This window comes from Notothenia coriiceps, unplaced genomic scaffold (genome assembly GCF_000735185.1).
Source record: "Notothenia coriiceps isolate Sejong01 unplaced genomic scaffold, NC01 NC01_scaffold00013358, whole genome shotgun sequence".
In the NCBI taxonomy this organism is placed as follows: Eukaryota; Metazoa; Chordata; class Actinopteri; order Perciformes; family Nototheniidae; genus Notothenia; species Notothenia coriiceps.
Genome location: NW_011346059.1, coordinates 41,407 through 54,979, shown reverse-complemented (window position 1 = coordinate 54,979; position 13,573 = coordinate 41,407). Strand labels below are relative to the sequence as shown.

The 13,573-nt window shown below is 39.9% G+C and overlaps 1 protein-coding gene across 1 annotated transcript in view; it reads right to left on the bottom strand.

The window, feature by feature from the left end:
* Positions 1 to 6,174: 6,174 nt before the first annotated feature.
* Positions 6,175 to 13,573, bottom strand: part of LOC104947903 (spermatid perinuclear RNA-binding protein-like) — a gene marked incomplete at its 3' end in the record, with an annotated part of 25,050 nt that continues 17,651 nt past the window's right edge. The window contains exons 7-9 of the mRNA XM_010774014.1: positions 10,713 to 10,810; positions 7,453 to 7,546; positions 6,175 to 6,273 (exon numbers count right to left, since the gene is read on the bottom strand). Coding sequence (XP_010772316.1) covers positions 6,175 to 6,273; positions 7,453 to 7,546; positions 10,713 to 10,810 — 291 coding nt within the window. The remainder of the gene's footprint in view (positions 6,274 to 7,452; positions 7,547 to 10,712; positions 10,811 to 13,573) is intronic.

The window sequence follows — 13,573 nt, the reverse complement described above, 5'->3', positions numbered from 1 at the left end:
AATCAATTTGTTAAATCATATTTTAAATAACAGTAATTTTGCACAGAAGGTGTGTCCCTCAACATGCGTTCAACCCTGTTACCCAAACCTTTTTAGATTGGCACAGGAAGTGAAAAAACTTTAAATCAGATGACACAGTGGAAGTGACATCAGCAAGCCATGTGCTAGTGCCATGGGTAGACCAAAACTAAGTCCTCTCTTTTATTTTTCATATTTTTACAATCTTTTCAGTCTTAAAAGAGTGTGGCACTCTGACCCACTCAACCCTGTTACTGATATTATCAGCATAAAGCATATTAATTTCAAAGTTACTTTTCTTGCATTAGATATCCAAGTTTGTCCTTGCCTTTACATGCTACATCTAGCAATAATTCCTGAGGTTAAAGCTCAAATTAGCATTGATTTTCAACCCTGTTATTTTCAACCCTGTTACTATAATTAGAGTAACAGGGGTAATTCTTCATTGGAAAATATACATTTGATGCCTAGCTGGGCAAATCACTATTTTTGATGGTTTATTATCTGTTTTTCCTAAATACATAAAAAAAATAAAAGGTTCATTTTTCTAAAATGTTGGTGTCTAAATTGTCCTCCAATTCTGGAATGATAGTTTAATACTAATACTATTATTAGCATTCTAATCATTTTCTTCAACTGTGCAGAAAAATCGCCTATAAGCAAAATGAAGAAAAGCCGAGCAGCATTTGAATGTCAAAGTTATGAATAAGGCATCAAACTACCTGCCTATTAACCTGCTTCTGCTACTAATATACAAGACGGGCATACAATTTGAGCAGAACAATCGACGTATCGTTGCTGCTTTACTTAAAATGCATGCAGTGGAATCTATAATGATCATAGGAATAAAGCTACTGTAGCTGTTCTGTGACATCTCGTTACTGCTCCCATTTACATTAGCATAGCAGAAAGCCATGACAGATGTGTTCCCAAATCATTACTGGAGCTCAAAATAGAGGGGAATCAAACACACACTCAGCTATCAGAACCAGCTCAACTCACAGCACACAGACAAACACTGCACGCAATCGTTGTTCAGATCATTATAAAATAATGTGTGACAGACAGGATCAATGTCAGCCACACTTGTATATATAGCATCAATGGTATAGACATGTGTGTGAATAGCCAAAAATAGTGCCACTATGGATCCATGGGAATGCAAAACTCAAACCTAAAGCAATGCAAAATACTGCAAGAGAACACACACTAAGTTTTTAGTGGCAAAATGGTGGTACTACATATCAGTGCCATTCTGTGATGTAATTTGATCCGACAAACTTCCATTGAGAGACATGTGTTTATCTTTTGTTTTTACGCAAATAAACCAGTAAGTCCTGGTACCAATACATGCCAGGACTAACACCTGAATAGCTCTTATTTGAATCATTAAGGACTAAAAGTTGTACATTTGCTAAAAGCAGAGTCCAGCGTTCTTTTCCCTCTCCAATAATCTGACTGAGACATTACTGGCCGTGACTCAGCAGATTGGAGGCAGGGCTTAAATAAAACTTAAGTGCGCATGCTCTATTGGCCCAGATTCCTGGATGATCTGGGTCTTTTCCTTTTCGAGAGTCAAGCCATTTTGGATTCATGAGTAACTTTCATAGGAGTAAAAGAAGTCCAGCCTCCAACTGTGTTCAGTTCTCACATGCACACATACATACATGGGTGTTAAACAACAGGACATTTTTAGGAAAAGAAAGACGCCAAAGTGTCCAGGGAAGCAGTTGACATTTTCTAGACATTTAAGTGACATAAAATCAATGTTTAAACATTGATAACTTTAATTCAGGGTATGGCAGGAGCCGCCAAAAAAAGGTAGTAATGCTGAAATGTAGCTGTAGAAACAATCTGATGTTGATAATCATGATACCCACACTCTATTACAATGGGAGTCACAGTTCAACATGTTCAGGATTTCATTTTTACACTAAATTACATAACTTATAACTACATACCAATGCTATATTGCTACTATATTCTTCATTGTATTTTTACATATTAATATTATATGATCATGGTATTCACTTTCATTTATATGATAAGGTATATATTTTGGAAATAATTGTATTCCCTGCAGTATACTACACTTATTTTATAAAACTTTATTCACACTTGAATACAATATTGCATAAACTTTTCACATTATTCATAACTTTAGTGTATATAGTTCACATTAAGCTACCAGAAGTGCACAATTGAACCTTTTTTGCACTAGTATTAAACAGCTTTTTAAATTAGTTTAATTTAGAAAAAAGCGTGAAAACGTCAATATTCAAAAGCAAGTTCTGGAGTTTTAACAAGTTTACTTTTGGATTACTTTCCACGCAGATTTCTGAACGTTTGTTTGTGAAGGGCAGCTGGGATAGTGATGTCCTCAGTCACACTGAAACAAGTGTGTTTTATGTGTGTTCAGATCTGAGTCAAACCGTTGCTAGGACGGCCAAATCTGAAGACAATCCACAATAACAAACCTTCATCAGTCTCTTTTGTGCATATTTGAATGTTTATATTGTTTGCAGCGTTTTTTAATGTCACCTCTCTTATTTCTTTAATTTATTATTTTCATTCAAATAAATACAGCCTTTTAGAGTATACGTTTGTTATGCTTTAACAAGTCAATGTGCCCCTTAGGGAATAAGTCTTATCTAAATTTATTTCTGGGGCTGTCAAAGTTAAAGCGTTGTAGATTGCAATTAATCGGGAAACCTTGATGCGTATAAAAAATGTACACAAATTAATCATATCACAAAGTTTGACCCCAACTTCCTTTTGTTTTTCCAGAGTGGAGTTTTACCATGAATTGCATGGCAGTGAGAAGGCAAAGAAAGCGGAACCGGAAAAACTAGATGTATTAAACTGACTGACCACTGGACATCAGTAAGAACCAGCACTACCTCGGTATAACTGCACACCTTAACTGGTGAAAACGGAGGAAATGCATTTTGCTGAAGCATGTGCTATAGCTTGTTTCTTGAAGATAGAGTACAGGGTCACCACTGTAGGAACAGATAGTGCCTTCACTATGATAGCGGATAGCAAGACTACTACCATCAGAGCATATAACCTGTGTTACGCATATTATACATAGGGCCATCACTGAGGGCCATAATTGGGGTAATTACTAAAAAAACATAATGCATTACACATTACTAGTTACTTTATAAAAGAGTAATGCCTTACTTTACTCAATTTCTCACTGATGGAAGTAATTAGTTACAATACTAGACACTTTACTTTTGGATTACACTGTAACATCACCTGAGATGCACCATAAATCAAATGACAAATGCTCCTTGTTTAAACATCAGCCTTAAAAAACTTCCCAGAAAAACTCTCAATTCTTTGTCATACACCAACAAAACTTAAAATATGTTTTCCTTCCAACCATCTAGTCCAAATATGAATGCCGTGCTTAGTAACTGAAATGTGATTACTGCTGTTATCAAGTGACGTGACGTGTTACATTACTGTGTAACAGACATGTAATCTGATTACAGCAACACATCACTTTGTAGCGTGTTAACCCCACAGCACGCAGATCTGATGAAGATGTCTGATGAAGACCTGGATGGCGCTGATGGACAGTTTTGACATTGACATGACATTAAGACACACAGACTCCTGATAACCTGTTAATGCGTCTTTCAGCTCCATTTCCCCTTTTCCTCTCTATCGCAGCTACTCGGAAATCTGATAACGCCACACAATTTTCTGCTTGGAGGAAACATTTCACTTAAAAGGCCACAGCTCCTTGCAGAATTTTAACAGCTTTTTGAACCGGTTTCATGCAGCTGGGTGATACAGTGAATGATGCCTCTTAGGATACAGTAAGCTGTTGACAAATCACTGCACTAAAGTGGATTGCTAATATGATCTTGAGGAGATATCAGCTCCGACTGCTGAATTTAAAACGGCAGCCTACAATAGGCCACATCCAGGCCGAGCCGGGGTACTTTGTCTCCTCTGAAGCGGAGATTGAAGTGGATACCGTCTGACAGCCGCTCTGATCCTCACACAGAGAGCGTCCGGATCTCTGAGAAAAGCTTAGCCTCACCTCTTCCTGCTCCACTGACTCTCACTTTTACACCTTTTACACAACGCCTGTCAGAAGGCACTTTGTTTACAGGACTGTACTTAACAGCTGTGCCAGATACAAACTGTGAAAACAGGGCTTTTTGTCTTTGTCATTAGCTACAACTGAGCGACAATCTCTTCAATCAATATCCACTTATCTGCTGTACGCTAAGCTTTATTCTGGGGAGTCAAAATGAGCAAGACAGCTTTCTAATAAACTGAAGGCCTGATACCCTTTATGGCATGGTATCTATGGTCTGGTTATAGGATCCCTGCCCTTTCAGATTTATTTTCCAAAAAGTGAGAGAAACTCCCTCTGGAGGGAAATTTGGGATTTTAGCCAAAACCTATATAACACTACAGGATAGGGAAAACCCAAAATGCATACTGTAATGGGGCCCCTTTAAAGAGCCTGTGACAGCCTCCCAACAACTGTTGTGCAATGAAATATTGGGCTACTAGTCACCTCGAACCGTCAGTTTAAAAAAGAAAAAGCGATACCGTTCCGATAAATATCAATAATTTCGAACATGGCGGGAAAATTCCTTCGACTCATTCTGAAGTTTTGGGGGAAGCCGGAAGTGACGTCAATGCGGGAACGCTTCACTGTGCGGCAAGAGAGCCAAACACGGACAAAGTGTGTTGTCATGCGTAGAAATTGTGAATTACTGAGTTTAGGCACGTTAATAACGTTTTAATGAAGTTGACTACAGTATATTCATATTTGTCAGTGCTTTCATGTCAATTCGGCGAACATAAACATAAATGATCGTGGTGAAGATGATGATTAAATTAGGATTAAAAATCGGTAGTGAGAGCTGCTGAATTTCGTCCCGTAGGATGTGATATAAAAACAAATCTATTATTTTTATAGTTGTAAACTCAAGCAGATGAAACTACATTTATTAGTGTCAATTCGGCGAACATATGATACATTAAATGATCGTGAGGATGATGATTTAAAAATCGTTTGTTTGAGCTGGTCTGTATTTCCTGATGAGAAAACAAACCGATGCTTTTTGTAGTTGTAGTACACCAAAAACATCCCCACTACACCACTGGTTGTAGTAGTACACCAACATGGATTAAACGTGTGTTTTTTTTACCACAATGTTGGGGAAATTAATGGATAAAATGCAGATTATTATTATTATTATTCCCACTCCGATCGGGACACTAGGTCCACCGTTTCCCCGCAGCGAGGCTCCCCCCGTTGACAGTTTACGTGGGCTGGGCTGGGTGCAGTGGCGGACTGGCCATCGGGACGAATCCCGATGGGCCGGTACCGAAGTGGGCCGTTCGGATAAGTCACTAGCACATCCCCCACTCCCCCCGTTGACAATTTACTAGCGGTACCGAAGTGGGCCGGTCGAGAGTCCCGGGATGATTTTTAGTCCCAGTCCACCACTGGCTAAATGACCGTATGATCGCCCATATTGACGCACCTAATTCCTAAACTTCTAACAGATACAACATAAACCGATCCTTCAGCCTCATATGAGCTCTCAGACACGTTCAAAATTAAACTGTCTGAGCTGTCTGAGCTTGCTGCTGTGTGCGCCATCATGAGTTTACATGCAGATGCTGGGATCCTGAACGGTGCAGCTGGAGCGCTTGGCCCGCAATGACGTCACACATAATTTGGCGGGACTTGAAGAATCCCCGAAAAGATCCAGAAAATTGTTAACATTGAAGGGCAGATTAATGGTTATCAAAGTACAAATATCCAAAATCAGTTCAGTAACGGTTTTCAAGGGGACAATATTTACTCAAATTGATGGGTTTGGATGATGGGGGAAACTCGTGTCACAGGCTCTTTAAGAAAAGTTATATAAATTAATGATACTACATGATAAAAATAAGGCTTCAAATAGACACTGTGAACGCTATCAGCAGAATTGGATTCCAGTGTTTGATTATTGGCCAAAGCATTTATTAGGCGGTCTTTGGTTATTATTATTCTTCACTAGTCCCCTGTGGTGTGTGCGGTGTGTTTACGAGTTGGGAGGAAGAGAATTAAAATCCTGTGACCAGAATGTCCCTTTTTTACACCGGTGAGTGGATGCTCAAAGTCACCTTTCATCCTTTTGATGAAGTCTCTGTCATCTGACCCGACGTCCTCCCGGTGCCTCTTCTGACAGCCGCCTGTGGAGCGCAAACGCACACACTGATCACCTGGAACATCACAAAGACACTCATGTCAGCAACAACACATTGTTATTGTAATTATCTTTTTCCAGAGGGAATACAAACAGAATAGTACACTGCATAGGGGAGTACGACAACAAGAAATAAAATGATGAGATGAAAATAGGAATCTGAATACAGACACACACGGGCACACACAGAAGAAATGCAAATACAAAGATAAACAAACACACAACAGAGTTGTAATATTGCTGTCACAACAAATTACACATAACGCCAAATTAATTAACGTTTGCAAATTAATTTGTCTGGTCATGCAAATTGAGCAGCATGTGTCATCTCAGGAAACAATGTGATCTAATAGAAATGGTCAAATACACATTACAAAGAAGCCCACCAAATACAATTATGTGAGTTCACTGTTCAACTTCTTGAGGGCATTTAGGGTGATTAATCAGAATTGTTTGGGCTATACTTCCTGTCGATCTTTTTCTTGCTGATTACAGCAACCATGTTTTCTCTTTACATGTCTTTTTTTACTTCTCTTAGTAGGTGTACACGCACTGGTTAAAAGGGTCCCTATTCTGCTAATTTTCATTTATGTTTTGGGCCTCTAGTGTGACATGTTTTCACACTTTAACGTTCAAAAAGCTCTTTATTTGTCTCATACTGCCTGTGCTGCAGCACCTCTTTTCACCCTCTGTCTGAAACCAGAGCCCAGTCTGCTCTGATTGGTTAGCTGGCTGGCAGGTTTATCCTTAGGTGTTTAAATCTGCTTTTGCAAAGATAAGGCATCAAATTAGTTTGACGTTATCGAGTGTCAATCTCTATGTAACTTATTGGTCTCTGGTTCCAGTGAATTGTCTATGGATCGACTGTGATTGGTTGGAGAAAGGATGGATAGGGCAATGTAAGTTTAAAAGCCCATCCACAAACGGTAAACACAAGATTACAACTATAACAATTGTACTGGCAAATTCAAACATAACACTTTTTTTGTGCTTGTAAATGTGAAAAATTAATATAGAGAATGATAAAAATAATGGGAACAGCCAAAATAAATTGAAAAGGATTAGGAGGGTTACTCCACAATTAAATCAATGTTGCAGGATAGTCGGAAAAGAGGCCATGTTTTTGTGTTGCAATGAGCGACCGTATACAGTATATGAGACTCACATGAACAGGAAAACACATTTGAACACACACCTTCTAACAGCCTTGATGAGGGCTTGCTGGCGGGGAGAGGATCCATATTCAAGACCTTGTAAAGCTGTCCGAAAGCTAGGAGGCGTAACGCATGCTGAAAAACACACACAAACACACACCAGACAGAATAAGAGCACATCTCTGTATTGGTAGAGCAACATAAGTGTGCAGTCAAAACAGGCAGCATGGATATCATTTATTTTCCGATCAATGCGCTGTAATTACCGGGCAAACTTTGTGTAAACAATCTGACTCTGTTGGGAGAAACGTCATGCATTATAGAGGAGGGGAATAAACACTCAAACGAAGGAGATAAGAAAAAGAAAGAAACGTATTCCCAGCGAGCAAAACAAAGGCAAAACAGAGTGAGAGGGGAAGATGTGAATTGAGGATGTCTTCATTATTTTCTCAGCGCTGAGCTCCCATTCTCCACCCGGGGGCAGACTTTGTTGTGCGTTGCAGCAGCAGCAGTGGTGGTGGCACAGTAGTTGTGTGGGTGTGAGCGGGAAAGAGTGTTCCCACGCTCATTAAGGAGGCTAATTAGGCTTCCTAGTTCATCAAGCCTGCGCTACACCGAGGGGCTGCTGATCCGAGGTCAGAGTCCGGGGCTTCTGCAGCCACTCAGCTATTTATAGTGCTGATGTAATGCAGTGGGCTTGCTTCTAATAAACCTCCTTCAATCAGGGGAGCATTGCTCGTCCGGTCTCCTGAAAAAAAATGCTGACTTCGGCGGAGAGGAAGTGAACCCCAGTGAGATGTTTCAAAGTCTCAAGAGTCTCAGCCCAGCTAATGATTATACTCAGCTTTTATAGCAGGAAAACAGGAAGGGAAGTTTTATAAATCTCAGGGGCGCAGTGCAAAGACAAGGTCCATAAAGCAGCAGTTCATATGAAAGACTTCCTATAAGGGAAGGTATGTAAGAAAGTCTATATTCGGAACACATATGTGGCTTTACATTAGTTCATCTCCAGCGAAGAAGTATTAGCTACACAAAAGAGTTTACATTCACAACTCTCTTTGGTTTTCACATATCACTTTTCGAGCAGCTCAAAGCTCACATTTTCAATGCTGCTTTTAAAGGGGCCCTTTTATGCTCATTTTCAGGTATATCATTCTATTTTGTTCCTCTACTGTGTCATGTTTATATGCTTTAATGTGCAAAAAGGTCTTTATTTTTCACATACTGCCTGTGCTCCCTCTGGAGGGAACAGGGATTTTAGCCTGCAGAAAATGTACATGCTCAATAACCTATATATAGCACACTACTGGGAAGGGAAAACACCAAAAAGCACAATAGGGCCTCTTTATTGTGTAAATTACTATTGTTTTACATTTGAGGTGTGTTGTTCTTAAAAAATGTATATTATGTAAAGCATCTTTTAGTATCTTAAAAAGCACTCTAAATGTAAAATGTATTAGTATTTGATTATTTAGCTCCAGTTTGAACGGTTTTTGCCATCCCATACTTGATGAATTTGAAGGTGACCTTTTTTTGTGTGTGTGACTTGATCACCTTTGGGAGCATCTGTGGCCCTGAGGCCGAAGACAAGAGCGTCTTAATCGATGCTCCCGGTGCAGACAGAAGGATGTATGAAATGCTCCTCTGTTCCTGTAAAAGTGCCCTTGAGCACTATAAACCTCCTTAACCTAAGTTAAAACCAAAAAGGTATCAGCTTAAACTTCCTGGCCTGGAGCAACAAAACACACTACCGTAATTTTCGGACTATAAGGCGCACCTGAATATAAGCCGCAGCAGCGGCATACCACTCTCGGTTCCACTTTTACTTTTGCGCGCTACCTGTCTCACTCTTTTCCGGCCTCCAGCTTTTTCTGCTGGAACCCGCCGCTTAAAGGTGGGGGTCCGCGGACCGGCCATAGAGCCCATAGAGTTAAAGGTGTTGGCCGTTAGCTGTACAAATCCATAGATTAGCCGCACCGTTATATAAGCCGCAGCGTCGAAAAATAGGGAAAAAGGCGCGGCTTATAGTCCGAAAATTACGGTATCTCTCTGTGACAGGAGAAAACCATGAAAGTAACTACAAAACAGATGTTTTTTATTATTATTTTGATCGTAAGGAGAGTGTTCTTTAGCACAAACCCCTGAGAGTTGAATTTGCTACATTGAGCCTGAAGTACGCTTTATTGACTGAACATGTTTTACTTCTGCTATGCAGGTGGGCATTTTAACATTGGGATTTAAAGGGATATTTTTTAGCACTGGGGGTTGCTGCTTGGATTGAACGCTGGTATTCGACCTAACAGCGTCTTTATCAGTAAACACCTTAACCGTAACTCAATCAGATATTGATAAATTAATCTTTATAGCAAAAAATAGTTGATAGAGCTTCTCAAATCTAAAAACATGCAACATTTCATTTTCCTACATTAAGCCATCTCATTGGGTTTTGGGCTAGCAGCAAGACATTCAAGATGCTTCAATAGGCGCAATCCCACCGCAGTACTTTTCCCACAAAGGTTCATCAGAACTTAGTTCATGAGAACTCTTTAGTTCTCATGAACTAAGTACAGATCGCGTTCACACCGGAATAAGTCCCTGGGGGAGGATTAGGCAAATAAAGCCGCTGACGTCACTTCTTCTTCTTCTGCTTTGGGTTTACTGGCAGGCCGCAAACAACTTCACGGCGTATACTGCCACCCGAAGTACCCGGCCGGAAGTCCCCGGAGTTGGGGACTGGCTTCAGTAGAAGCTGCTGGGACTCCCATCAGCTTCTATTGAAGCCCTCCGAGTAAATCGCCAGAACACCGACACCTCCTCATCTCCACCGCTCCCATGTTTTAATTTGTGTTGCCATACGTTAGTCTCTCTGCGTTTGTGCACTGGGCTAATGCTAATGCTAATAATGCTAATGTGAGGATAATAAAATGGCGGCTTCACAAAACATTTGAGTTTTAAGGGGGTGTGGTTTGCATTCCGCCAAGCCAATCAGACATAAGAACCTTTTTCTCCCGTGAAAGGGGTAAAAAGGTTCTCATTAACACATTTTTGTTCCGGATTTTTTTGGTGTGAACGCAACATTTCGGAACTATATCGGAACTAAATTGGGAAAAGTACTGCGGTGTGAACGCGCTAAATTGCTGCTATTTGAGGAAATAATCAGCATTTACTGAAATTTAAAATACTAACTATAGTTAACTGATAGTGTAAATGCGTATGGACTTACATTCCTTCTGCTTTAAGATTTGGCTTTAATCACTACAGAACTAACGGCAGCAGGGGCTGATGGGTAAAGAGGGCTGACCTGTGCGCTGTGAGTGATGGCGTCTGCCTGCTGCGCGCTGAGGTCAGTCAGGACGTCTGTGGGGTCCCTCTCACAGGGGTCGTGGACTCCGGGGCCTTCTGTAGAGGAAAAGGTTGTGACTCAGACATGAGAGTCCTCCAAACAGCGACACAATCTTTGAACCCTCTTTAATTTCTCTTTACAGGAAAACACACACGGAAATAATTAAGCAACTCCTGCTGTGTACACTCTGAATGCAGCAGTAACTCATCAATGATTCAAAGACTCCAGGGAACAACCTGCCATTTCAACGCTGAGGCGAAGCCCGAATACAAAATCCAATCACATCATCACAAAGGCTAACGCTCGGCAGTGATCAAACACGGAAGCTGCCGGAATATGGATTAGAAAGAGAAGGGGAAGGAAAAAATAACCCTGAGAACATTTTCTTGTATTGTAGCTGAGTAAAAAACATTGTTAAAGTAGATTGCTCCAGTATTCAAATTGCAGAGGAGGAAGAAGGTGGATTCGATCTCTCTAAAAATAATTCACCACCAACTTTTACTGTATGAAAGAGTTCAACTCAACCCACACTCATGTTGCTGTTAATCCACTAAAGGAGCCCTGAGGGGATCTATACTACACAATTAATGCTCTGTAGGATACTGTAGACTGAGGTCCTATTACGCTTTTCCCTTTATTGTAGTGCGTTATATAGGTTTTGTGTGCATGTAAATGGTCTGCAAAGTCTAAAATCCCAAAGTTCCTTCCAGACACGCTCCCGAAAACGCCTTTATTGTCTTCCTTTGTTTACTTCCACAACATAATAACATCACTATGTAACACTTGCGCTATTATTGGCTAGCGCTCCAACACATTGTTCGTGATAGGCTAAGGGCTGGCACATCACAGCAAGCTAACCTATCAGAGCAGACTGGTCTCTGGTTTCAGACAGAGGGTGAAAAGAGGTGCTGCAGCACAGGCAGTATGAGAAAAATAAAGAGTTTTTTGAACATTAAAAAGCATGTAAACATGACAAAGAAGAGGCACAAAATCTCAATATGAACCTGAAGATGAACATAATATTTCTTTATTAAGTGGGAATGAAAATAAACAGTGCCGATTCTAGAGTCTGTGGGGCCCAAGGCAAACATTCACTGGGAGCCCCTCGAACCAGATTTTCATCTCCATGCACAGCGGAGCAAGGCAACGAAACTTAAGATAAGAAGCAGCATTTTACGGCGCACGATGCATGGGGCCGCCTTGACGGGGTTTCCCGACATGTCGTTGCAGTAAATTAAAGGGTGTTTCATGTTGTCGTTGCTGTGGACTTTCTTAAATCTACCTTTTTTGGGGGCCCCCTTCTGGTCCGGGGCCCCAAGCAGTTGCCTGCCTTGCCTGTCCGCAAGCGGCGGCCCTGACAATAAATGGCAGGGACATTTTTAAATAGAACTTAAATCATCATCGTAGCTACGCCTTTTACAATTCCAACTGAGGGGAACATGAATGTCTGAAAAGCATTTTATGGATATCCATGACCAATGTGTTCAGCAAGCTTTTGTTGAACTCAGCAGATATTGAGCCACTTTATTTCGTTTATGACTTATGTACTTGAAAGCCCCTTTCCCTTAAAACTAGTATAAAAGTAGTAAACATGTATTTGTATAATGGTGCACTGACCAAAACAATGGATCATCATAAATACTCCCTCTTATTAATTGTTCTCTTCAGATGGGGCTATGACGCTCCTCCAGTGTCCTTGCTCACTTCAATTTCAGTGTCAAACTTTGTAATTTCATTTCGCTGCTCTCTGAGCAGAGAGTCTGAGTACTGGATCCAATCACTACGGTCAGCTCTTATCCACTGACGGCTTACATGTATGCATTACTGGCCGGAGTAATTTCATCATTTACAAGATTAAAACTGTTGAATGATTCAAACAAACAGAGGGCAAACCTGCTGCCAACATGTTTTGACTTTTGGTATTGTTTTGAGTTGTGAGCCTCTTGGTTATTTATTGCAAATTGGAAAAGAAGTATGCAACAGCATTCCACTATAGTTCTTCAAATCTTTAATCTTATTATTATTATTTCAACCAATATTTTGCAGTCCGATAACTTCGGCCTAATTTCAGCTACAGGAACCATTCAAATATCAAAATATTCAGCCTTTTCAGCACATGATGGAAAACTTTAAACTTTTTCAAAATATGTTATCCTTTTTGAAATATTCAGCTTTAAAACTTTTTTTTAACATGTAACTCAATGGGAGGAATCTTAAAATCCTCTTTTAACTACACCGTACGCTAAATGCTAGACTTCGTTCCAACTTTAAATTGATCACAAGACCTTCAGCTTTTACAATGTTATTCAGATTTTTTTATATCTTTTACACTTTTTGAGATATTTAACTTAGTTTGGAGCTTGGTAAATATGGGGATAGTTTTGTTTCATAAAGATAAAGCAAAACTTTCTCAGAATCAAGCAAAACTAAGAGTTTAAGAGAAAAATGTGTATAATCATTATTTTGTCTTTATTCTACATGAAAATGTTAGAGATTCCATTCAAATCTGTTGATTATTCAGACCTTCCTCAGGTTAGGAATAGTATGTTGAGTTTTGAATGCTAAATGTATATCATTTTCTCACAGGATATAGAATGAGACAACACAGTTTGTATCCATTGTGTATGAATGCTTCAGCTCTTCAGACCAACATAGTAAGATGTGGTATGCAGCCTAGGTCTGGTCTGTATAATAAAGCAAATCTGCCACTTTTATATTGTAGAATTTGTTCAATTAAAGCAGTCTTTAATTGTTTGTCCTAAACATAGCCATATATGCTTCTGAAATGTAACATGTATTTGAAAAAATAACAGTAGGCT